The sequence below is a fragment of the Rhinatrema bivittatum genome, chromosome 17 (assembly GCF_901001135.1).
Source record: "Rhinatrema bivittatum chromosome 17, aRhiBiv1.1, whole genome shotgun sequence".
Classification (NCBI taxonomy): Eukaryota; Metazoa; Chordata; class Amphibia; order Gymnophiona; family Rhinatrematidae; genus Rhinatrema; species Rhinatrema bivittatum.
The window spans coordinates 29,427,945-29,455,337 of NC_042631.1; the positions used below are offsets into that span (position 1 = coordinate 29,427,945).

Consider the following 27,393-nt stretch of genomic DNA (forward strand, 5'->3'; position numbering starts at 1 on the left):
ATACAGAGGCATTATGACATTTTCCGTTCTATTAACCAGTCCCTTCCTAATAACTCCTAACATTCTATTTGCTTTTTTGACTGCTGCAGCACACTGAGCTGACTATTTTAAAGTATTATCCACTATGATACCTAGATCTTTTTCCTGGGTGGTAACTCCTAATATGGAACCTAACATCGTGTAACTACAGCAAGGGTTATTTTTCCCTATATGCATCACCTTGCACTTGTCCACATTAAATTTCATCTGCCATTTCGATGCCCAATCTTCCAGTCTTGCAAGGTCCTCCTGTAATGTATCACAGTCTGCTTGTGATTTAACTACTCTGAATAATTTTGTATCATCCGCAAATTTGATAACCTCATTCGTCGTATTCCTTTCCAGATCATTTATATATATATTGAAAAAAGAGAGAATCCTGGTGCGACTGATGATCCGGGCCAAGTCCGTGAAAGAGAGTCTCTGGGTGACCAACAGGAGGACCTCCTTGCTTCAGGAACTCAATTGGGTTGTAAACCTGGACAAAAGCAGTCTCAAACCCTCCCAGTCCTTGGAATATCTGGGAGTCTGGCCTTCCTTCTGATCATGCGGATAAAAAAAGTTGATGTCCCAGTTGCGTCAGTTGATGAGCAAGATACACCCATCGGTGTGGAGCTATCTCCAAGTTCTTGGTTTAATGGCAGCAACCATGGAGGTACTGCCATGGGCACGCGCACACATGCGACCACTTCAGTACTCCTTACTGTCATGTTGCAACCCGCAGTCTCAAGACTATTCAATTCGCCTCCACTTACCAATGGAAGTATGCTCTCGACTCCAGTGGTGACTGCAGAAAGCTCATCTGAGCAGGGGTGTACCCCGTCCTCTCCTAACAGGCTGGTCCTCACAACAGACACGAGTCTCCGGGGCTAGGGAGCTCACTGTCAGGAAATGACGGCCCAGGGATGTTGGACTGAGGAAGAAGCTCTCTGGAACATTAACCACTTGGAAGCCCGGGCAGTCAGATTGGCGTGTCTACAATTCAGCCACAGACTCCAGGGTGAAGCAGTCCGTGTAAGGTCGGACAATGCAACGACAGTAGCCTACATCAACCACCAGTGTGGAACCAAGAGCCAACAAGTGTCACAGGAGATAGATCTCCTTATGGAATGGGTGGAAATACATCTACAAATGATCTCAGCCTCCCACATCGCAGGAAAAGACAATGTCAGAGCAGACTTTCTAAGCAGGGAGAGTCTGGATCCAGGAAAGTGGGCATTGTCAGCCAAAGCCTTTCAGTAGATAGATCGCTGGAGTCTCTCGTCCATTGACCTGCTGGCCGCATCCCACAATGCGAAGGTTCCCTGATTCTTCAGTCGCAGAAGAGATCAGTGGTCCCTGGGGATCGATGCTCTTCTTCAGACCTGGCTGGAGGAAGAGTTGATATACACCTTCCCTCCATGGCCCCTGCTGAGCAGGGTAATTCGCAGAATCAAGCACCAGAGGGGATTAGTCCTACTAGTAGCTCCAGATTGGCGCAGGTTTCCGTGGTATGTGGACATGCAGAGATTACTGGTGGCAACCCCCCTGTGCCTCCCATCGCACAGGGGCCTGCTTCAGCAGGGACCAGTCCTTCACGCGGATCGGACTCAATTCTGTTTTACAGTCTGACCCTTGAGAGGACTCGCCTTATGAAGCGAGGATATTCTGCGATAGTAATTGCGACCTTACTCCGCGCTCTGAAGTTCTCTACGTCCCTAGCATATGTGCATGTCTGGAGAGTATTTAAGGTCTCGTGCGAGGAATACGGTGTCCCCCCCCACCCCCTCAGGCGGTCAAAATCCCACTAATTCTGGAATTTTTGCAGGACAGCTTGAATAAAGGTTTGACCCTTAACTCCTTGAAGGTCCAGGAAGCGGCGCTCTCCTGTTTCAGGGGCAAGGTGAACGGAACCTGCCTGTCGGCTCATTCGGACATAGCTCATTTTCTGAAAGGGGTGAAGCACATCCAGCCATCCCTACGGTGGCTGGTTCCCTTGTGGAATCTTAATCTAGTACTGGAATTTTTGGCAGGGCCCTCCTTTCGACCTCTGCGCAGTCTTTCCTTGCGTTTATTAACCTTGAAAACTGTGTTCCTGATGGCTATATGCTTGGCATGTTGCATCTCTGAACTGCAGGCATTGTTGAATGGGGAACCATTCCTCTGGAATGCTCCAGAAGCATTACAACTTCATACCTTTCCATCATTCTTGCCCAAGGTAGACTTGGAGTTTCATTTGAATCAGGCCATTTCGTTGCCATCCCTAGATAAGCACAAGGAAATAGGATACCGCCTCAATCATTTGAGTGTCAGTAGACTTTTTGGTGCGGTATCTGGAAGTTTCAGAACTGGTCCAAAAGAAGGACTGCTTCTTTGTCCTTCACAGTGGAAGGAAGCAGGGCTAACCAGCTTCGCAGGCTACCATAGCTCGCTGGATTAAGGAGGTGGACACGGGAGCCTGGGTGGAAGCAGGAAAGTCATTACCTTCTCAGGTTAAAGCTCATTCCACTAGGGCTCAGGCGGTCTCATGGGCGGAAGCTAGACTGCTGTCTCCTGTTGATATTTGCCAAGCAGGGACGTGGTCCTCCATGCATACCTTCTCCAGGTTCTATCACCTGGACGTACAGGCCTGAGAGGATGCAGCCTTTGCAAAGGCGGTGTTAACCGGACCGTGGGCAGCCTCACACCCCGATCAGGAGTAGCTTTTGTACATCCTATTTGGTCCTGAATCCATCTGACACGCTAGGAAATGGAGAAACTACTTACCTGATGATTTCATTTTCCTTAGTTTAGACAGCATCCCACCCACAGCTGCCCCAGAAAGGTGCCAAGGATTCGCCCATGGAGTAGATATTGATTCCAAGAGATTATGGGTAAGCCGTTATTCAGTCCCTAGATCAAGGCATCTATATTCTTACTGGAGTTTAGTGCTTTTCATTAGTATGTCCACAGTGGTTTTTGAAGAGAATACTGAAGGGCTGAGGTCACTGCAGGAGTGTATAAAGGGTGATGTCAGCTTTGAAATCTGACTCCGTCTCCATCTGCTGGCAGGGGAGCATAAACCATTGGTCCTGAGTCCATCTGGCTACACTAAGGAAAACGAAATCATCAGGTAAGTAATGTCTCCATTTAACTACATGCTAAACTTTTAAAACAGGATATTGGGGAATTCCACACAAATTTTTAACTAAATCAGCCTACCAGCTTAGGCCCAAGAGTTGCAAAGAAATAATTTTTTTTCCCAGTGGTCTTTTTAAATATGTGGCGTTTTTGTAAAATGTACTGTATTTTTCGCTCCATAAGACGCACCTGACCATAAGACGCACCTAGGATTCAGAGGGGGGAAATTAAAAAAAAAAAAAAAAAAAAAAAAATTTGTGCTAAACCAGCTCTGTCCCTGGGCGTCTGTGCGTCTTATGGAGCAAATTAGGGGAGTGCATAACATTTTTTTTTTTTTCGGATCTGGGGAGGGCCATTTCGGTCCACTCCCCAGATCAGAAAACTCCTATCTTTCTCTGGGAACCCCCCACCCTCCTAACCCCCCCCCCCCCCCCCAAAGACATGCCAAATTAATTTACTACAACCCCCCCCCCCCCCCCCCCCCAAAGACCTGCCAAAAGTCCCTGGTGGTCCAGCGGGGGTCAGGGAGTGATCTCCTGAACTTGGGCTGTCGGCTGCCAGTAATCAAAATGGCGCCGACGGCCCTGTGCCCTTACTATGTCACTGGGACTGACCAATGGCAGCTGTAGCCCCTGTGACATAGTAAGGGCAAAGGGCCGTCTGCTGCCAGTAATCAAAATGGCGTCGACGGCCCTTTACCCTTACTATGTCACGGGCTACAGCTGCCATTGGTCGGCCCCAATGACATAGTAAGGGCACAGGGCCGTCGGCGCCATTTTGATTATTGGCAGCCGACGGCCCAAGTCCAGGAGATCGCTCCTGGACCCCCGCTGGACCACCAGGGACTTTTGGCAGGTCTTGGGGGAGTCGGGAGGGTGGGGGGGGTTTTGTTAGATTTTTAGTTTTTTAATATTCGCTCCATAAGATGCACATACATTTCCCCCCCACTTTTGGGGGGAAAAAAGTGCGTCTTACGGAGCGAAAAATACGATATTTACACCTCACTAATGTTGCCCTGCTTATGATTCTTAAAACCACAAGTATTGTGTGGCAATAATTTCCCCCTTTCCTTAGAACTGTGGCTTACAGCCCTGTTCTGGAGGCTCATCTAACTAGTCTGTATATATGAGAGTTACATACACTGGGGTCTCCAATAAATCTCATGCATATTTATTTTGGCTCTTCTGAAAACCAGATGTGCCTTCAGAAGAGGGTTGGGAAATAATACTGTAGATGATTGTCCTGGGGACTTACTTCTCTCCAGGACTGACTGCTGGAGGAGTCTGGAATTAAATCCCTCCGTGTTTCTTCTCTGTAATAGGGACTGCTCACAGTAGCAAAATTACATCTCCCTCCTTCCTGAATGCTGATGACTAAACCTGCTTGGACAGAAGGCTCAAACCTGAGCTGAGTCCCAGCAAATCATGGGGCCAACCATAGAAAACATATCTAAAGGGAGAGCAACCTTGATAATTGGACAAACCAAAAATGTTATATTTTATTACAATGGATTCCTAAAATATAAAATACTAGTGGAATTGTTGGCCAAAAAAGCAGATATGTTTGTTCATTTTTCCAATACCCTCTGCCCCTGGGAATGATCTTTTTTTCAGACTGACAGTCAAAATGCACATACTTTTCTCAGTACACACTCCTCCCTAATGCCAGCATGTTCTGCCTGCATAAAAACAATAGATTATTGCCCTCTTTGTGCCCCAGACTCAAGAGTCCTAAAGAGGTGAAACTTCATTCTGGATTTCTAAAGGGCTTTATAGTATTGGTAAAGACAAAGGTCCTAAAGAAATCTGAACAATTTTTCTTGTGTGGCACTGGTAAGGTTCTATCAGCTGCTAAGATTTCATCTGTAGAAGGATCTTGTATTATGGAATCATTCAATGAAGTCCATAGAACTCCAAGTTTTCTCTGAACACATTCAGATAGAGCCATCTACTTATGCAGGGAAGGCTTATTCCTCCAGGGAAAAGAAATACAAAGCAGTGGTGTGAAGTTCCATTCATAGCATCACAAAAGAGAGTACAAAAATGGGTTTCAACTGATTTAGCATTTGGGAGATGAATTCTTCAGGCTGTTGTGAGTTCTGCTCTGTAATAACATAGTAAAATGTTGGCAGATAAAGAACATTTGGTCCATTCAGTCTTCCCAATTGTCCTTATTTGCTTTCTGCCTGTCTTGGTAAATGTGAGGTGCTGCTTACTATACCATGTTCCTCAGATGTGAGAACACATGGCTTCTGTTTATTTGGTGTGGGGGGGGGGGGGCAGCATGTAATGAATACCTGTGGTTTTTTTCTTTGCTGTTAACTATTAGAGCACTTATGACTTGCTCTTCCATAAAGGTTTTGGATATGCCACGTGCCGATATATGATCTGTATGGTTATATAAACTAATATGATACTAAGAAACATTAAGCTTTGCATTTCAGTCCATGAATTGGAGAAGTACTCTGCTCAGGCTGAGTGAGAGAGGATAAACCATTGCAAAAGGAGGATACAACATAGGAGTTCTGTGATGCAACTTTATTTGGTGCTCTTGGTCTGTTGCACACTGAGTAGTAATTTTGAGTGCCACTTTGAGACCTGAAAACACTGGTACCCTGTGGACCTGTCAGGAACTGCAATATCTGTATATATAGAATCCACACTGTGTACTCTGCTTAAACAGCATTGCACTTTTCTAATTTTTTTATACCTTTTACAGTAAAACAGAAAATAGTGCTACAAACTTGGTGCAAAGTGGTGAAAAAACAGGTAAGAACAAACTTTGTTTCCAATGGAATTAAATGTAATATTTGGAAAGCATGGCAGCTACAATGCTTCTGAAAGTGATATTTGAAATTTATGCTAGACCATATTTTACTATATTCTCCATCTGATATTGTATTGAAAATGTTTATTTTTGGACCGGTTATTTTGCTGTCGGCTTTGAATTAGATAGACCCACAGTGAGCCTGTAGAATTCCTTTCTGCAATTCATAGTTTCTGTTCTTGGAACTTTGAGTTCTGAGGTCATACTGTAAATTCCAGGGCATTTTACTTTTCTAAAAATCCAAACTTGAAACTGCAGAGAATTAATATTAGAGACAAGCACAATACAGTTTATTCTTCTTAAAGGCATGCAAGTTGGGGCCCTGTAAACATAGCAGTTTTGTTGTTAATCCTCATTCTCTGTTGTCCTATGTTCTTGAAAGCATGTTTACACACTGTTATTCTATATTGCTTCTAGGTTGGTACATGTTTTATCACTTACGTAGTGCTGTGATGCCCTTGTTAAAATAAATAGTTAAAAATCACATCCACCATTTCTTTGTTGTGATTTAATTTAATCTCATCCAGAAGGCTCATGGATTTGAAAAGAAGCAGCAATCTGTTCTCAAGAGGGCCAAGAGCCTAGGAACCATTCCTCAGTGCTTTCCCCTCCCCACCAAGGGAAGGATTCTAGAACCCTGGATGATATTGGGAGGAAGTTGTTTCAGGGGCTATACTAAATGCCCACATAGCCTCCTATCAGTTCTTCATGGGCCAGTACTTGTGGCATCTATTGAAGCAAATGCAGGGGATGGCAGAGCAGCTTCTGCAGAAGTAGCACAACACTCTCCAGTCACTGATGGATAAAAGAACAGAGTGGAGAAAACACATGGTCCACTTGACTTATTTGTTTTTGAAACAGCATTCTAAGTCTCTACTGTGGGGATTGCCCATAGGCTTGCCTGACTGCAGGCCTCGGACCTCTGACCTGAGGTCCAAGAAAGAGAGACAGATGTGCCGTGCACTGGAGAGAATCTCTTCGGTGATGAGGCTAAAGCGGCGGTAGCTCAGCTCCATGAACACTGTGCAATGCTTCAGCAGCTCTTCACAGCCACTTCGGACCTGCCTTCCTCTTCCAAGAAGTATACAAGAATGGGGCAGAGGAAGCACTATCCTCCACCCCCTTCAGATCCATTCTCAACAGGCTCCTTATATCCATCTTTGGCAATAACGGGCTCCTAAGCCACAGTCAGCACCCCAGCGAATACCTAGGAGAGAGTTTTGACTGACTACATCACAGAGAGCAGAGCTTGCATTCCTGTACCCATACTGGAGGACCTTCTCAGCCTGCCTCCGTCAGGGTTTTATGTAAATCGTTGGGCCATAGTAACTTCAGATGTGTGTGTCATTAGCATTATAAGAAGAGGGTATAAATTACATCTATTGGTCTTCCATCAAATCTCCTCCCGGTCCCCAGTTGAGTCACTTGCCGCATCAGGAATTGCTTCATAAGGAACTCTCTTCCTTCTTGGAGATCAATGCTGTCTAGCCCATTCCACCAAGGGAAAGAGAGTGGAGGACTCTATACCAAATACTTCCTGATTCCAAAGAAAACAGAAGGACTCATCTATCCTAGACCTGAGGGCTTTGAACAATTGTCTAAAAAGAGACAAGTTCAAGATGGTTTCCCTGGGCATCTTGATTGCCTTTCTTCCAAAAAAGGACTGACCACACTCTGTCTCAAGGAAGCTTACAAACATGAAGAGGCTTTTCCCCCTCACAAGAACTATCTCCCATATCACTTGCTGCCTCTTTGGCCTAGTGTCAGCCCTGTGTGTCTTCATCAAATGTCTTGCCTGGTGGCTGCACACTGGACTGGCATGTGTATTCTTATCTGGATGATTGACTGGTCAAGAGGTCATAGCAGGCAGGTGCCACAGAATCGATGTGCAGGACATCCGGGTGCAGTTATTAGGGTTCGTTATTAACTACCCCAAATCCCACTTGAGCCCATCATCTCAATTGGAGCTCTGCTAGAAGTGACTCAGGCAAGAGCCTTCCTTCCAGAGTAGAGGGCTGCTATCTTCATATCTGCAGTAGAAAGGATTCAGCATGGGATATGCTGAGGATGTTGAGTTTTATGGTATCAATTGTACATGTCACTCTCTTGGCACTTCTCTACATGAGATCTCAGTGAATCCTCAAATCACAGTGGCTATAAGCCACTCAGAATCTGCATGGCAGCATCCATGTCACACAACTGCTAAGGAATTCCTTGCCTCGTGGCAGGTGAATTCCAATCTGATCTAGGCTATACACTTCCAAATTTCTACTATTGAAATTTTCCTCACCACGGATGCACCAACTTGGGTTGGGGAGCTCATTTGGAAGGCCTCTGCACCCAAAGTTTCTCCTCTGCTCAGGCAAAGCTTCATCAGATAAACTTTCTGGAACTGAGGGCATTTGGTATACTCTAAAGGCTGTCAAAGATCAGTTAGCCAATAAAGTGGAACGGGTCCAAACTGACAACTAAGTTGCGATGTTCTAAATCAACAAGTAGGGAGAAATGGTACCATTCCTCTTATGTCTAGTTGTGGGACTAGGTCATCTCTCAAGGGATGGTTCTTGGGGCCATGTATCTGGCATTCGTAAAAATATAAAATAAAAATGTCCTGGAAGATAGGTTGAGTCTGATCTTAGAACCACATGAATGGTCTCTGGACTGGGGGTGGTGGGAGAGGGCAGCAAACCAGATATATTAATTCATTTGTTTGATATTTGTGGTTATGTTTAATTGATATTTTTGTTTTAATGTGTTTTATTGTATGTGATATCTGTAAATTTTCAGTTTTTTTATATTTATGGATGTTCTATTGTAACCTGTCCAGATGTTTTTTGATGGTATAGGATTTAACTTGATTAAATATACCGTACTGTGCATAGGTCATGCCTGCAGTGAATCGGTTCATGTCCACTCAGAAGAGAGAGGTTCTGTTCTTCTGTTCCAGAAAAAGGGCAGAGGACAAACTAACCTCTGACACCTTTACCCTTCCGGAGGAGTTGGTGAAGACAAAAACAGCGAAGGAATTCAAAGGGGCATGGGATAAGCACTGTGTGAATCCCTAAAGGCTAGTAGATGGACATGAAGAAAAAAGTGCATGGGGGTAATTTGCTGGTCTGGCGGTTGCTACCCTTAACAAATAAGTCTGATACTTGGATGCAACTCCAGCATTGCTCTCTGCTTCCACAGCAAGGGTAAAGGGAAATTGGATTCAAAAAGTATCCAACGAGGGCCCCGACTTTTACAGTCTGGGAAACTGATAAGCATGGAGGTAAACTCAGTGTGACGGATGCTAGCATAAGCTTGCTGGGCCGACTGGGTGGATCATTTGGTCCTTTTGTGCCATCATTTCAAAGTTTCTATGTTTAGATTGGAACAAAGGCCTACTGTATACATATTCTCCAGTGCCCATTGTCGTGAAGACTCTGTTAAAGCTGAAAGAAGAATGGGGGACCATGATTTTCATAGCTCCCTTTTGCCTGAGACAGACTTGGTTTTCACTCCTCAGGGAGATGTCCATCAAGGAACTAATAAAGTCTGGGGAATTCCCAGATCTCATCACACAGGATCAAGACAGGTTATGCCATCCCAGCATCGGGGGCCCATTCCTCTCACTGCTTTGAATGTTAAGAGGATGGCCTTGCAACCTGTTGATCTGTCAGAGGATGTGTCTTGCATTTTTAGTTCAAGGTCATATAGGCTGAAATGGAGGAGCTTTGCTTTTTGGTGTGAGCAAAAGACCCTATATCATTTCTTCTGCTCCACTCAAAAACTGCTTGATTACCCTCTACATTTATCTGAGTCAGGTTTTGAGAACCACTCAGTAAGATTTCACCAGCATGTAGAAAGTGGAGCCAACACTGTACAGCCTTTGGTTGTCTGATTAATGTGGGGTCTGCTTCATCAGTACTATGACCGTTACAGCTTCCATAAAGGGCATAGTACAGAGACTCTGCTTCTCTCCTCATTTGACACAATCATCTGTGGCTTCGATGCCAATATAAATTATATTATCATTCTTCTCAATCTCACCACAGCCTTTGACACTCTAAACCATGAATCACTTCTCACCTGTTTACAATTCATAGGCATTAAGGACACAGTGCTTCAATGGTTTAACTCATTTATATCCAATCGCCCCCAGCAAATTAACTTAGACACTTGCCACTCCAACTGGTATACCCCTACAGCCAGAGTCCCACAAGGCTCCTCTTTGTCAACATCTACCTACTTCCCCTCTGCCACATATTAACTGGTCTAGGCATAGATTTCAAGATCTGTGCCAAATTGTATATACAACTTCTCATATCCTACACATCCTTCTGGACCCACACTTTCTCTTTAATTACCCTCTACATAGAAATCATAACAACTTGGTTATCTCATAAATGACTGAAACTAAATGCTGCAAAAATTGAAATAATACATCTATCAACCATACCCAATTCCTCATGCTGCCCCCTCCGCAACTCATATTTGATAATTATCCAATTCCTATTGTTACTCATGCCCACAACTTAGGAGTCATTGTTGACTCCAAACTATTGATGACTGTCAATATAATTAAATTAGTAAAAACATCCTTCTACAAATTAAATCTTCTTAAAAAACTAAAACCTATTCCCTGCAGATTTTAGAACTGTCCTGCAAGCCCTCATCCTTTCAGGATTAGACTATTGCAATTCTTTGTATATTGGCCTCCCAGAATCAACAAGCCATCCACTCCCACTTGTCCAAAACGCTGCAGCTCGCCTTCTTACAAACATCAAACTTAAGGAACACATTACTCCAATTCTTCTGAGCCTCCACTGGCTTCCAGTTTAAACAATGCATTCATTAAAAATTAGCATCAGAATTTTATAACCTAATTCACAATCCCTCCGCCATTTGGCTATGCACTTCCCTACACCTTTATTAACTTCAGTGTCATTTACGATCAATTGACAAAAATCTTCTCCAGATCCCAACAGTTAAAATCGCTAGGCTAGAAATAACCAGAAAACACGCCTTCTCAGTGGAATGTCCCTCCCTCTGGAGCTCCATCCCAACTACCCTCAGACTCTTAACAAACTCCAAAGAATTTAAAAAGAAATTAAAAACCTATCTGTGTTCCACTGCCTTCGACACACATAGTTCAGAATAAAACTCCTCCTAACTTCCTTCATTTAATTTACATCTTGTTGTTTGTTTTATTATACTGTCCTCATTTATTTAGTCCATTTAATTTGTTACATTATGTATGGTTTTAATCTGTAAACTGCTTAGATCTCCATTTTTTTGTATAAGCGGTATACAAAAGCTTTTAAATAAATTTGATACCTCTCAGGCTTCCAGCTATGGCTTGGGACTTCAATATGGTTTTGTCCCAGCTGATGAAAGCTCCCTTTGAGCCACTGTGCTCCTGAAGTATCTGACTTGGAAGCTCATATTTTTGATGGCAATCACTTCAGTACGAAGGATCAGTTAGCTCCAAGCTCTAGTAACGTAGAGACACCTTTATACCAGATTTCGTAATGAGTGGTTCTACATATCCATCCTAAGTTCCTTCCTAAGGTGGTGGTGAAATTCCATCTTAACTGGTCAGTCGTTCTCCCAGGCTAGTTGTCCACCAAGTTGAACAAGCATTACACAGTTTGGACTGTAAGAGAGCCTTGGCCTTCTACCTGGAGCAGATTTAAGCAAATAGAAAGTCCACCCAGTCTTTTTTTTTTTTTTTTAAATTTCTTTTGACACCAAGAAACTGAGCATTGCCATTGCCAAACAGACTTATCTAATAGGCTAGCAGATTACATCTCCCATTATGCCCAGGCAGGACTGAATGTGGTAAGCCATGTCATGGCTTCTCTGTCAGAGCCTTTGCAGAGTCAGTGGCTCATTTTAGGCCAGCCTTTATGGAGGAGATAGGCAAGGCTGTGATGTGGCTTCCTCAAGTGTCTGCTGTTCAGGGGGAGATGTTGATGGCTCCTGTCACTTTCCTTGAGGGTACAGAATACAATGGGGCAAATGCCCAGGTCCTGATTGTTATACTATTTACTTTTTTAAAAAATATCTGGTGGAGGTTGCTCCCTTTTTAGTACATGTATTCAATCAACCTTGCTGGGAACCCAGACGTTGGCCTGGGGACTTTAGCTGATGCTACAATATCTTATTTTTAAGTTGGGCGTGATCCTTTGGAGCATGGGTCTTATAGGCCTATTTCCCCTTCTTAATTCTGATTTGAAAATATTGGCTAAGGTTTTGCAGCTTTGTCTCGAGTCCGTTCTTCCCTCCCTAGTTTAGAGAGACCAGACTGGTTTTGTAAAAGGGCAAGTCTCAACCTTTTTAACACCAGACGACTGGGGGTCATTTGGATGCGGAAAAGGCCTTTGACTGGATGATCTGGCCATTTTTATTTGTGTTCTTGCAACATGTGGGCTTACCTGATTGGTTTATTAGCTGGATTCAAGCTATGTATGCTAATGGCTTTTGATCAATGGCTCCCTATCTCCTCTATAGTACAAGGTACCAGGCAGGGTTGTCCCCTATCGCCATTACTTTTTGACTTGGCTATTGAGCCCCAGGCTTCAGTAATCCAGCTTCACCAATCCGTCTCCAGCCTGATATTCGTGGGGTGCGGATTGGGGATACTGAACATAAAATTTCTCTTTATGCTGACAATGTACTAATCTATCTTATCTCATTGAGGTCCTCTGCTCTTGCCCTGCTAGGACTCTTACATTGATATGGGGATCTTATAGGTTACAGGATTAATTGGGACAAATCTGACATGTTTTCCCAAGGAGGGAGGGTTTGTCTCCCAGACTGACTGTGTTCCTTCAGTGTGGTTACTGAGGGATTCAAATATCTCAGCATTTGTATACCCAGGGACTGGGCTGGGCTTTATACACACAATTTTTTGGGCCTTATTGGTATGATTTAAGAAAAACCTATTAGAGTGAATCTGTTTCCTGGGCTGGGCAGAAAAATTTACTAAAAATGAATGTTACCAAAGCTCTTATACTTGTTTCAACATGTCCCATGTGATATTCCTTTGAAAGTGTTCGATGACCTTCACAGTTGTATGACTAAATTCATTTGGAATCATAAACAAGCACGAATTAGTTTCACTCAGTTATGCATGCCTAAGAGACAGGGTGGGATGATGCTGCTGAACTTAAAAATTTTATTGTTGGGCTGCTCGATTGGTGTGTCTTAATGGATGGGCTTGGTCATAGCGATGCTCTATGGGTAATGTTAGAACGTGTACAGTTGGAGGATGTTCCCTCGCCATGCTGCCATTTCTTCCTGACCGTCTCCCCGATGAAACGTAGAACTAGCAGGAGTCATCCTATTATTTCACACACCCTCAAGGGTAAGGTCTCGGGTCCTTCATTTTTTCAGGGTGTCTGTTGGAGATGTTGCCCATTGTACCAATTTATGGGAATACTTGTATTTCAGGGTACACATTCTCCTCTAAGTTCAAAACATGGAGTGACCTGGGTTTATGTACAATCATGCAACTCTGGGATGAGGATGATCTCCAATTGTTTGAGGATTTATGTGAGGAATATGATTTGCCTGAGCATACGTGGGCTCATTACCTGCGGTTGTGTGAGGATTTGGCCCTTCTTTTAGATGTTTCTTCGCCATTGGGGTCGTTACATAAAACGGAGAGAGATTTGGGAGATCCAGATGCCTCCTTTAAGGGGATAACAGCCATTTATTGGGGCATTCTAGATCATCGGTTTGGTGAGGAAACATCCCAGAAGTTGATTGCGCAATGGAATTCAGATCTGGGTACCTCTTATGATTCTGAGGTTTGGAAACACATTTGACATTTGTCTAGATGCTCATCACAGCTCTATATTTATTTATTTATTTAGTTAGTTAGTTAGTTAGTTATACCGAGTTTCATGATAGGCATCACATCAACCCGGTTTACAAATAACAAGGAGTGTAAAGCATAACGTAACGTAAAAAACAATATTTTCATTAAGAACCTTGAACTCTAAAATCAGTGAATCAGAAAAAGGGAGAGGGAAAGTTACAAAAAACAAGGAAAATAAACTTGGGATGGAAGGGGAGAAATTGAACAGCATAATATTTACATTTCAGCCTATTGATACATTAGAATAACAAGTGAAAAAATAAGACTATAAAACGGTACATAGGTAATCAAATGAATAAATATGACACAGTTGTGAATGGTAATAGTATGATAAATATTCAGCAGGAATTAGTGAGAGAGGGTTTGAGGTTGGTTGATTCGTGTTTACATTCCATTATTGCATACGAGTTAGTGCTAGTGAGAGGAGGTTTTATTCAAGGCTTGGAAATGCTTTTTTGAAAAGCCAAGTTTTTAGTCTTTTCCTAAACGTTAAAGAGCATGGCTCTTGTCTCAAATCAGGTGGGATCGAGTTCCAGAGAGCTGGACCTGCTGATGAGAAGGCTCTGAGACTCAAGGATTTATGTTGGTAGGTTTTGGCCTTTGGAATTTGGAGTGACTCTTTGTAGTGTTCCCTGATAGGCCTGGTGGAGGTGAATTTTTTAAGTGGTATTTGTAGGTCGAGTTGCGTGTGTTGGTTGATAGTTTTGTAAATGATGTTAATGGTTTTGTACATGATTCTATAGTGGATCGGAAGCCAATGAAGGTTTTTGAGAATAGGTGAAATGTGGTCAATTTTCCTGGAATTTGTAAGGACTCTGGCTGCTTACAAATGTGTTAAACATTTGAACTAATGGTCTGATTGTTACATCAGACTTACCAAACACCACTTTTGTATAGTAAATTTCACGGGGACGCAGCAGCTATATGTTGGCGGGGTTGCGGTGAGTTGGGAATGTACATACATATTAGGTACTGTCAGTGTACATCATTTCTGGGGTCAAGTTACGCAGGAAATCGCTGATATATAGGGATTCCCTATTGGTATTACTCCTCCACTGGGTCTCCTTGGCAGATGGGTGGGCTCGGCGATTCCTCGGAAATACAAGCTATTGGTGGGTCAGTTATTGCTTGCTGCTAAGTTTACCATTGCTGCCTATTGGGAAAACTAGTCCTGGGATGCTTCATTGGCAGGATCAGGTTCGGGTGATAGCAGCTATTGAGCGTTTGTGATTTGCTTTATGCAATGAAAGTTTTAAATATCAAACTGTTTGGGGCCCATGTCACGCCTAGTACAAGACGGATTGAAGATTCTTGCCTTTCTCAGATTTTGTTTGAAGCACTTTGTATATTTTGTCTTTTAATCCTGTGTGATTTGAAAATCTGTTAAATAAAGTTATTATGGCTTCGCCGCTTTTTTTTTTTTTTTTTATAAGGCTAGCAAATGTTTCAAGATGCATGCCTCAGGAAGGAACCTTAGTAGTCCTGATAGTTTATCTCTGATTATAGATTGCCATATTCTATTTACCATGGCACTCCTTTGGAAATCGTTTATTTCCTCAAAGAAACAAGTTACTCATTATTTTGAGGATACTAATTAGTTTTAATTCATGTAACCTGATTAAAAAAAAAAAATAGCTAGAACATTGTTGATCTTTGTTAGAAAATTAATTGTAATGAATGAGACTGTTAAAATTGTAGTGTTAAACTTTTGTTTCTGAGTGTTGAAACAGCTGCCTTTAAAAAGTTGATTCCTCTTTTTCTCTGTAGCACACTGTATCCTTTATTAGTTCTACCATTTTGAGACATTTTGATGATAAAATTAGAGCAACTAGGGCCGCTATAAAGAATTCAGCTAATGGTTCTAGTTTGATAACAATTAATTCTATAGGTGATTTCATGAAGAATACCTTTCTTTTTTTTAACTTTCTGTTGGATTGTTCATTATTTCCTTTGCATATCCCACTGACTTTTCTTTCATATCTCTTGTTAAAATTCTGCTTAGTGACAATTTTTTTTTGAGTAAAAAACAATGGTTCTGCAATAATTTAAATGTTATGTTGAGAGAGCTTTTTGACTCAAGAACATTTCTTAACATTTTGCTGCTGTTGGGATCTCAATAAATTGGCAGTCTGAAATAAAAATTCAGAATGCTGTTACCAAAATGAAATGCTTTGAATTGCTGTTCACTATGTCATTTTCTAATTAATATTGTGGTGATTTGTATACCAATAGAAAAACTGGCAGATCAGGTCATGCAGAATCCCCAAGTTCTAGCAGCTCTTCAGGAACGACTTGAAAGTGTCTCACGCACTCCTTCAAGTTACATTGAAACGTAAGTATAAGCACACAAGTTTAGGCTGTGCACATTATGGAACTGAAAATATAACAGACACCAGGGAGTATGTATCAAGAATCTAGAGTATGTTTGATGCTACAGTATTTTCTAAAAACAGTAGACAGACGTTCTTGATTGTTTTGTCTAAGGTAGTAAACATAACAGCCCTGGAGGGTTTTTGTTTTTTTTCCCCCAACCTGGAGGGGCCTTGCCCCTCCAGGTTGGGGGGAAAAAAACAAAACCTGAGACCATTTATTTTTAATCAACCTTTTTGACTGGGTCATTTAAAAAATAAATAAATAAATAAACAAAGGAACTTTGTCGGTGCAGCCGTGTTGAGGCAGGCAAGGCAGGGCATTGCCCTATAGCCAGTTCCCGGGGATTTTCACACCCCTAGCCCGATGAGAAGACGGGGAGGATTTACCGGTGGGCCGGTCACTCTCCCCCTCCCTCAGAGAAGTTATATTTTTTCCTCTGAGCCTTCCCCCAGCGCCGCCATCCTGTCGGCTGAGTCAAAAAAAACAAAAGACAAAACACTTGTGATATGAACATCTGTCAGACTTAAATAAAAAGTAAACCTTGTTCTTAACCAGCTGCTCTAAATGCCTACTGAAAACAATAGTGGTGTGACAGTCCAAAAACCGAAGGTGAGCAGTAAAGATGTTCCACAGTGTAGATCTGCAACTGATAATGTCCTTTTTCTAGCCTTGTATATACGGACTAGTTTGGGAAGTGGAACTTCTAATAGCTCTTGACTTCTTGAGTGTAGAGTACGAGCCAAATGGTAAATTTTCAGAACGGAAGCAATGCATATCGGAGCTTACATATTGAAGACTTTATGAGCTAAGGTGGCTGGTTACTATTTTATAGGGCATTCGATAGGCAACCAGTGAAGTGATTCAAGAACTGGTGTTATATGCTCATGTAACAGAGCCCCAGTCAGGACTTAGGCAGTGGCATTCTGCACCACCTGCAGAGCCCAAAAAGTATTAGAAGGAAGACCAATATAAACAGATACAATAGTCCAGTTCCAAGAGAACCAGGGTCTGGAGCACTGTCCGAAAATCTAATGAAGTCCCATTCGCTTTCTAGGCTGAATAAATTTATAGCATGTTCAGAAATCAGGGCTCCAAGAGCAATTTCAGCCTCCAGATCTTCTGGCAGGCTTGCTTACAGTTTGCTTGAGAGAGATGGTGGGTTCTACATTAGGAAATAATCCTTAGTATAGTGAATTCAATAGTACTGCCACATGGTTGACTTCTGTTGCCTCTTCAAAGCTGGGACTTAAGCACTTTAGCTGCATCTTGGGTTTGGAGTATATTTTTCTGGATGAGTCTCTCTTTTTTTTTTTTTTTGGTTTTTTTTTAACTTGTTGAATAGTAAAAAAAAAGTTTATAGCTACATTGATTTAACATTTGTTGTACATTATCTTAGCTAATGTAGTATATTTCACTTATAGATAAAGAATTGCATGTTTGTCTTCTGTTTCTTGAATACTTTCTAGTTTACCTAAAGCAGTAAAGAGAAGAATTAATGCTTTGAAACAGCTTCAAGTGAAATGTGCCCACATAGAAGCTAAATTTTATGAAGAGGTTCACGACTTGGAGAGGAAATACGCAGCCCTCTATCAGCCCTTCTTTGAAAAGGTTGGGAATCCATTCACAAACAACTTTGTGCATATAGAATTAATTTCAATGTTGCATTGGTAAAATCAAGCATTTCCCTATCAGTCGATGCATTTGAAGAAAACGTTTTCTGAAAATGTTAATACCTCTGTTTCCTGAATTTACTTTGCCTTTTACCAACCAATAATTTAAATTCATTCCTGAGTTTATTTAGCCCTCATTGGTCCCAAGTTCACTCAAATGTTGTCATATTGTGGGACCCTGGGATAAAATGATTGATACTATACTGAGTTCTGTTCTTACCCATTTAAATACAAAAAGAAGCAACATCTAGGAATTATTCTCAGAGCCCAGATAAGCAAATTGATGCTGCTTAAATTGCGGGATAGGGAGGGGAATTTTTCTCAAATTATTTTTCAGGCATTGGAGAGGTCTCTGTATGCCCATTAGTTATGCTTTATTCACAAGTAGGCTGTCTCTGAAATCCAATTCAATTAACTAGAAAGAAAACATTGCCACTAGTTTTGTCTCCAGCATGACATACTGTGGTGCTACTGTATCCTACTACTAGGTCTGCTTGTACTGAATATGGGGTCAGTGTTCAAAGAGTTACATGGGGATTGTGTGTATGTAATCCTTAAGCATGGTAAGTGAATCTGTACTTACATGCAAATAAAGAGGGCATTCTGGTGGATGGGGGGAGAAGTTGTTGGAAGTATATACACAGGTATGTATTCCATAAGCGGTTACGTACAATATACACGTGCTTTTATATACCTGCTATCCGAGTTGCAGAAATGAAATTGCACTTGCCTTTTGACTATATTTTTGGGGTTGGGGAGGCAGGGTGATGTAGTGAAGTGTCTAGGTGAACTGGTGGAGGTATTGGCAAACTGGTGATTAAAAGTACATACACAATTAAGTATTTTCATAAGCGGAGTATGTGCATACATTATAAAATATCTACCTCTGCACATTCCACTGTTGCTCCTTGTGACCTTGGGCAAGTCACTTTACTCTCTGTTGCCTCGGCCACAAACTTACGGACCGATACAGTAAAGTCTGCGGGAGAGCGGACGAACGCCCGCTCTCCCGGTGCACGCACCCCTTCGCGATTCTCTATTTAAATTAGGTGACGCGGTAGATCCGGGTAAAAGGAGCGGCGGCTGTCAGCGGGTTTGACAGCCAATGCTCAATTTTGCCGGCTTCGGTTCTTGAGCCCGCTGACAGCCATGGGCTCGGAAACCGGACACCGGCAAAATTGAGCGTCCGGTTTTCGGCCCGACAGCCGCGGGCTGATTTCAAAATTTTTTTTTTTTTTTTTTTACTTTTCGGGACCTCAGACTTAATATCGCGGCTTGGCTGCACATTCTACTTTCTGTATCCCGCGCACATACCTAATAGGGCCAGGGGTAAGGGAAAACGCGCGTCCCAGAGCAGGCTAACAGTGCGCTCCATCGGCCTGTTGGATTGTGAGCCCTCTGGGGGCATAGAAATAACAGTACCTGAATGTAATCTGCTTTGAAGTGCTGAAAAGTGGAATATAAAATAAAAATAAATAAATAAACTTGTGTTATGCACAAGCTACAATTTCCTATGTAAACTATATACAATAATTTTATAAGATAGCTGCAACAAACTATGCAGATCCTTACATTTAAAAAAAAATGCACATGTGCTTTTAGGGGGAGATAAGTGGTATTTTATCAACTGTTGATGCTCACCACACAGTTTATAAAACTCAGGCACCAATTTGTGTGCATAAGTCAGCAAATACACACTTATTGAAAATTACCCTCTACAAGTCCAAAGTCTATTCTAGCAGAAGAAAAATATTGAAGATGTTTTGGGAGTATTAAGGAAAATGTATAATATATACCGGTATATATAAAATTTAATTTAATTCTCCTAAATCTTACTTCTGTACTTTAAAGCGAACACATTTCCCTTAAAACTAAAGTGCTTTTTGAGAAGGTCTTCACTGCCTTCCCCCTCCATTAACCTAGAAACATATTGAAAAGCACCCCCTTGAAGCTTTTATGCTGACTGAAATTTCACTCTTGTAGGCAGGATGTAAACAGAATACTGAGAGCAACACAAATCTTTATTGCAATATACCTACAGTACCTGAATGTAATCTGCTTAGAAGTGCCGAAAAGTGGAATATAAATCAAATATTTGTGTATTACAAAATTGGCTGGGCTGGCCCAGTTGCTCAGCAGGAGTGCTACGTGGAGTACCTGGATTCAGTTCCCAGGCTTTCATTCTTTGGGCCGGTGGAAGTAGCATTCACAGCCCTGGGGGGGGGGGGTGGAGAGGAAGTCCTAGCCATTGCTCAAAGGTGATACCTACTGGTGTGTGTACCAGGTTCCAGAGGGAATCGCGGTATGTGGCTTTCAGCCAGGGACCATCGCAGTAATAACTGCAATAAAGAAGGTTCATAAAACAAAAAAAAGCAGAATTCTCCTGGATAGTTGCTCATGGTGCAATTGACCAGAAGAGCCCAGTTCTAGTCAAGGTGAAAATCCAAAGCAGCAAAAGGAAATAGTAAAGTGGGAAAAAAGAGAAAAAAAAGCCAAACAAAAAATGACTTATACGGTTTCTGTTTTTAAAGGTGGCATTGAAAGAGTCAGACACTTTCAAAAAGAATAGCTTTTTCCCCCCACAGATAAGTAGACTGAATTAGCCATGCTGTCTGGGGATGTCCCTCCGGAGTGGCTAGGCGGAGCTTCTTAAAGATGACAGAACTTTGCTCTGTGTGTGGCTGCGTGTCCTTTCCTGCGCTGCTCCATTTTCTCCTCAGTCTGTTTTTTCTGTGCTACAGGCTGCATGCGGAGCTTTTTTTCTCTCCTCAGATGCGGTGATGGGCAGATCCACTCTCCAGTCAGGGACCACATAAAGAGACTGTCCGCTGTCCCGGATCAGGTTGGGCACAACACGTCTTACTCAGCCTCGGGAACTGCGCAGGGTTCCCACAGAGACCCTTCAGCTGGAGACTCCCAGACAGCATGTCTAATTCAGCCTGCTTATAGGTGGGGGAAAAAAGCCAGTTTACAGTAAGCAAACGGTGTTTTCCCTAGATAGCAGGATGAATTAGCCAGGCTGACCCACCCGCCTCCCTGGACAGTCTCCATTCCACAATTCGCAGACGTGCTTTGGAATAGACTGAGGAGAAAATGGAGCCGCGTGGGAAAGGCTGCACAGCCCCACACAGAACAAAGCTTTGTCATCTTTAAGAAGCTCCACCTAGTCGCCCCAGAAGGACATCCCCAGACAGCATGGCTAATTCATCCTGCTGTCCATGGAAAATGCTGTTTATGGTAAGCAAACTTGCTTTTAGGTTAAGGAGGCAATTTTAACACACTGCTTCGTTAATCCATGTACAAAGTTCAGAACAGCAATATTTTGAGCTTATTGCCTTAACACTATTTTTCCTCATAAGCAATTTAGTTTCCATTTATTTTTTTGATGCAGAGACGAAGTATTATCTGTGGTGAAATGGAACCTACAGATGCAGATTGTGAGTGGCACAGTGAGACAGAAGAAGAAGAGAAATTGGCTGTAAGTTAAACAAGAAGACTTAGAAGCCGGTATTAAAAAAAAAAACAAAAAACTGAACCCCTAAATTAGATAGTTATTTTCAGCACATAACTTATGCTCCTAATTTTGGATGAAAATAGGTTAATAAAACTAAGGCGCCTAAATTAAGCCTATTTTGCTACATTTGGGTTCCTAAGTTAAGTGCCTGGGGCTAAACATCTGCATTAATTCCTGTCTAATTTGCATAGCCCATGTTTTAGGTAACTAATAAAAATAGCCCCCAAATGAGGCACTCGGGGGGGATGGGGGATTTTTATTGGAGAATTCTAGTGCCTGACTCCTTAAGTCAGGCACTTAGATCTTTTGAACATCAGTCTCCATGTGTGCACTTTTCACAACTATTTGTAAACCTCACAGTTTCTGAGTTGGAATTACCTTGCTAAATTGATTTTCTGTAAAAAAATAAGTTGTCCGTATTCGAAAGACTTTCAAGATAACATTTTTTCCTTTTTCCCCTTCTGTTGTATAGAATTCTAGTAGCCATATTGGTCCTGAAGAAAACTGGGTCTCTATGAGGGCAATTTTTAAAAGCAGTTTATCTGGGTAAAAGGGCTATTTGAAAATTGCCATTCTGTATTCAGGTAAAAGTAGACACGTTCTAAAATGCGTCTGTTCTTAACTACATTTTTGCAGAGGTATTCCTGGGGCAAGGTTGAGGGAGAGGCAGCCTTGCACATAGTTTTGGCCAGAAAAAGTGGGTACAGATCTCTGCAGGCACCTTTTCCTTGAGCAGTTTTCAAAGGTTAGCAAGTACCTCATTTAAAACAAATTGAAGAAAATTCTTTTTCACTCAGCGCATAGTTAAGCTTTGAAATTCATTGCTAGAGGATGTGGTTATGGCAGTTAGTGTAACTGGGTTTAAAAAAAGGTTTGGATATGTTCCTAGAGGAAAAATCCATAAACTGCTATTAATTAATAAGAAATAGTAGCTTGAGATCTATTTAATGTTTAGGTAATTGCCAGGTACTTGTGACTTGGATTGGTCGCTATTGGAAACAGGATGCTGGGCTTGATGGACCCTTAGTCTGACCCAGTATTGCATATCTTGTGTTCTTATGTAAGGGAAAAAAATATGCTTATATTTTTGCTTTGAGAAGTAGTACAAAACTGTGGGTAAAAGGACTTGCAAACTTTTTATCTGCCTGCACAGTTTTGAAAATTGCCTCATACAATGTTATGATATTTTGTAAAGGACCAGTGAGAGAGATTTTGTATTCCATGAGTTTCTAGAGCCCTCAGTCTGCCTCTTCAGAAGTCCCTTTCTGTTAAATCCTTTGTGGTCTATAACCGGACAATAGATCTTTATAGAAGGTATTTTTAAAAGTCATTATGCAGGTAAAACCATCTTCTAATATTGCCTGCCCAATATGCAAGGAAAAATATGCCTGTTCATCTTGTGTGCACATATTTTTCATCACATGTGGAAGAGGCTTTCTAGGAGGAGGGGGTCAGAGTCTGGGTAAGGATTTTCAAAATTAAGTGCATAAATTCTGCCAGGAGAAACTACCCACACACATTTATACCTGCTAATGTGTGTAGGCAGTTTTCCCAGGATAATTTTCAAAGCAAAAGGACACATCTATTTTTGCTTTGAAAATTAGTGTAAAGGTTATGAGTAAAAAGTAACCACAGACTCTATGGTGGCTTAAAATTTATATCTTGTAGGTTAGATCACTAGCTCAGACTCTAGCTTCTTGGACAACTTATGTTTGCAACATTGCTGAAGCAGCAGTCTGGAGAAGAACTACTGGTGGTGACCAGTAAGCATAGTAAACAGCAACATTGGGAAGATGTGCCTCCAGGGCTCTCTGGTACTTGACCTTACATGGGAGAGGATGTAGGCAAATGCAGAGAAAATACTGGATGACACATGCATTGTAGTTCATTGATGGGAAGGAATGATTAAGCATGAAAGGGGTGGGTAAATAAACAGCCAAAACATCTGTTATCCAGTGTATTGCTCTTTTTGTCTGAGAACAAGCAGGATGGCAGCTTTCACAAGTGGGTAACATTCAATAGAGCCTGGCCCAGAACTTTGACTATAACCTGGGCATGTGAGGCATGGTCATTTTCATGCTGGATACAAAAGCTAAGTACTGCTTTGGTTAAATGGGACATAATGCTCATATTTGTTTGCCTAAAGTCTGGGCATATTACACTGCTTCAAGGTAAAATGGAACTATTTTATTTACAAACACAAATATCTAAAAAAAAAAAATAAAAAAAAAAAAAGAACATAAAAGTGGACCTAAGAGCTTACCCAGCTGTTATATGCAATAACAGCTGTTGCTGCGTCGGTCCTACAAATATAATAAGATAGTTCTATCACTGTGCTTACCATTCTTTTGAACTAAATGACCAGAATATCAATTGTTTTGCTTTATATTAGTTGAGAAGAGGTTTCTGGATTAAGATTCCTACAGGTAGTATTTTGTGGCATGGCATGATACCATGTGTGCATGCAGGGTCTCCTTCAGTCTATTATTTTCCATGGAGCCCATCATTTGTGGATATTCACACTCCTGCTTTGCTGGGATTTGTTGAGCACAGAACCAGGCATGCATCATTCGCCATGCTTAGGGTTTTTCAGTCGTCTTTTTTTGTTAGTTTCTTTTCTTTGTTGTACCTGGCTGATGCACCAATCAGTCATGGTCATTAAGTCTTTCAATTTTGCTTCTTTGGTTTTTCATCTGGCCATGAATAAGCAGCCCAGTGGCTTCAGACAGTGTCCCTGGTGTGACACGGTCATGGCTATCATAGCTTCCCATAATAAATGTCTCCTTTTCCTGAGGGTGTTGCATGACATCCTGGAGTGTCAGCAAAGCGTGATCATAATCTCTAGAGGGCACCAGTTTGGTTGGAGCTTATGGAGAAGCATTTCGGGCACCGTAAGGCCAGCCTATTGGAATCTGCGTCAGAGACATTGACATTGATGGACCCAAGAGCTGCACAGGATGCTGATATATTAAACTCTCTAAGACATCGAGCATTTGCAAGGACTGTGGGGACAGACTATATTGTCTGCTGCCTCCAACCTGAAGAAGATGAAGGGTTCTGCCTCTTCAGTTCTGGCATTAAAGAGTTTTGATGCTGAACATCAAGTGAAAGTCAAGATGCTGGCAGTGGAGCCATTCTGGTTGCAGCCGTGAATACCCCGAAGCATTACTGCAGAGAAGAGAGATCATCTAGCTAGTCTGGGGAGTTGACATCGATGGCAGCTGCACCAGTGATGATCTCTAGCTCATTGGGGGTGGGGGAGAGCCTCTCCAAGGTTCCAGGCCCCAACAGGCATGCTTCCTCTCTCTGAAGCCTTGTCTGTAAACAGGCACCATCTGCATCTTCACCCTCATCATATTAGCATAACATCACAGAACATATATGTAGACAAGATTTATTGGGATATAACCAGCATGATTTACCCAAGGGAAGTCTTGCCTCACAAATCTGCTACATTTTTTTGAAGGGGTGAATGAGCATGTGGATGAAGGTGAACCAGTAGATATGCTGTATTTGTATTTGCAGGAGGCATCTGACAAAGTTCACTTATGAGAGGCTTCTAGGAAAGCTGGCAATGTCTACCTGTCGATTGCAAACTGGTTAAAAGACAAGATTACATGGTCTGCTTTCACGGTAGAAAAAGGTAAACAGTGGAGTGCCTCAGGGATCTTTACTTGGACCGATGCTTTTTAATATATTTATAAATTATCTGGAAAGAGGCACAGTGAGTGAGGTGATCAAGTTTTCAGGTGACACAATTATTCAAAGTAGTTAAATCACAAGCAAATTGTGATAACTTGCAGGAGGCCCTTGCGAGACTGGAAGATTGGGTGTTCGTATGGCAGATGAAATATAATGTGGACAAGTACAAAATGATGCATATAGGGATAAATTAACCCATACTGTAGCTACATGATGTTAGGTTTCGTTTTAGGAGTTACCACCCAGGAAAAAGATCGGGATGTCAGCTTAGTGTCAGCTTAGTGTGCTGTGGCAGTCAAAAAAGCAAACAATGTTAGAAATTATTAGGAAGGGAATGGCAAATAAAACAGAGGATATCATCATGCCTCTGTATCGCTCAATAGTTAGACCGCACCTTGAATACTGTGTGCAGATCTGGTCACCGCATCTCAAAAAAGATCTAGTTGCATTAGAGAAAGTCCAGAGAAGGGCGACGAAAATGATAAAGGGCATGGAATGGTTCCCTGTCAGGAAAGGCTAAAGAAGTTAGGGCTGTTCAGTTTGGAGAAGAGACTGTTGAGGGGGATATGATAGAGGTCCACAAAATCATGAAAGGACTTGAACAGATAAATGTGAATAACCAATAGGATAATGGGACTAGGGGGCATTCCATGAAGTGCTGATGCTGTCTTGTTATTAATTATCTGTTGTTCCTTTTTACATTTGGTTCCAATTTCTATGTAAAGCTTGGTTAGCTATAATTTTGTTTTAATGTAAACTGATGAGATGTTCCCAACGTTCATCGGTATATAAAGCTTCTAAATAAATAAAAATAAGTTAGCAAGTAGCACATTTAAAACAAATCAGAGAAAATTCTTTTTCACTCAACACACAGTTAAGCTCTGGAATTTGTTGCCAGAGGATATGGTTAGGGCAGTTAGTGTAGCTGGATTTAAAAAAGGTTTGGATAAGTTCTTGGATGAGAAGACCATTAACTCCTATTAATAAGTTGATTTAGGGAATAGCCACTGCTATTACTGGAATTAGCATGAGATCTACTTAATGTTTGGGTACTTGCCAGGTGCTTGTAACCTGGATTGGCCACTTTTGGAAACAGGATGCTGGGCTTGATGAACCCTTGGTCTAACTCAATATGGCAACTTCTTATGTTCTTTTGGCTTCAGAAAAGAAAACCACAAGGATTGCTATGGACTGAAATGGAGGTGATCTGCCTTCTGGTGCGAGCGAAAGGCCTTAGACGCTTTCTCCTGCTGCACATAAAAACTTCTTAATTACCTTCTATATCTGCCCAAGTCAGATCTCAAGACCAATTCACCTCTAGTGCAATTGGCACCTATCACCACTATGTAGAAGGTAGATCTATCTTTGTACAGCCTTTAGTTGTCTGCTTTATGTGGGGCATTCTTCATTTGAGGCTGCCTGCTGTGTCTTGGGACCTCAGTATCGTATTGACCCAGCTGATGAAAACTCCCTTTGGTTTTTGCGCTCCTGTGACCTGTAGTTCCTGACTTGCAAGGTCATATTTTGGTGTTGGTGATGACTTTGGTGTGCAGAGTCAGTGAGCTTCAGGCTCTAGTAACTTATCCACCTTCTACTAAGTTTTTTCATGATAGGGTGGTTCTATGTACTCATCCTAAGTTTCTGCCTAAGATGGTGTTGGAATTCCATCTTAACTATCAGTCATCCTTCCAACATTCATTCCCAGGCCACAGTTCCACCAAGGTGAACAAGCACTGCACAGTTTGGACTGCAAGAGAGCCATGGCCTTCTACCTGGAGCAGACTTCATAGAAAACTCAGCGTCTTATTTCATTTGACACCAAGAAATTGGGGATTGCTGTTGCTTTAAACACTTTCTCTAGTTGGCTAGCAGATTACATCATCTTCTGTTCTGCTCAGGTGGGCCTGAATCTGGTGGTCATGTCAAGATTCAGTGTCTCTAGCCCATAAAGGAGATCTGCAAAGCCAGTGAGTAGAGTTCTCTTCCCACGTTCACATTGCCGTATTGTTTGGGCAGAGACTTCCAACACAACAGGAACTTTGGCCAGTCTGTCTTACGGAACCTCTTTGAGATGTAGAACCCAACTCTATTCCTCCTAGGGCTTTTTTTTTGTTCAAGGCTGCTCTTTACAAGAAAAATATAAAGAAAAAAAAAGACTTGACACTAAACATAATTCTTGTTGTGTCTGTTGGCACTGTTTTGGTTTCCCTTTTTTTTGTTCAGAGCAGTCTGTTGCTAGGGATTCCCCCACTTGTGAGGACTGCCATCCTGTTAGTCCTCGAAGAAAGCATAGTTGCTTACCT

The 27,393-nt window shown here is 41.9% G+C and overlaps 1 protein-coding gene across 3 annotated transcripts in view; it reads left to right on the forward strand.

Annotated features, from left to right (window-relative positions):
* NAP1L4 (nucleosome assembly protein 1 like 4) overlaps positions 1-27,393 on the forward strand; it is a 110,973-nt gene that overhangs the window by 25,281 nt on the left and 58,299 nt on the right. For all 3 annotated transcript variants that reach the window (XR_003853257.1, XR_003853258.1, XM_029582762.1), the window contains exons 3-6: positions 5,857-5,906; positions 16,064-16,163; positions 17,671-17,812; positions 21,266-21,352. Coding sequence is in view for 1 of the 3 variants with exons in the window: in XM_029582762.1 (XP_029438622.1) it covers positions 5,857-5,906; positions 16,064-16,163; positions 17,671-17,812; positions 21,266-21,352 (379 nt within the window). In the remaining 2 variants the exon portion in view is untranslated. The remainder of the gene's footprint in view (positions 1-5,856; positions 5,907-16,063; positions 16,164-17,670; positions 17,813-21,265; positions 21,353-27,393) is intronic.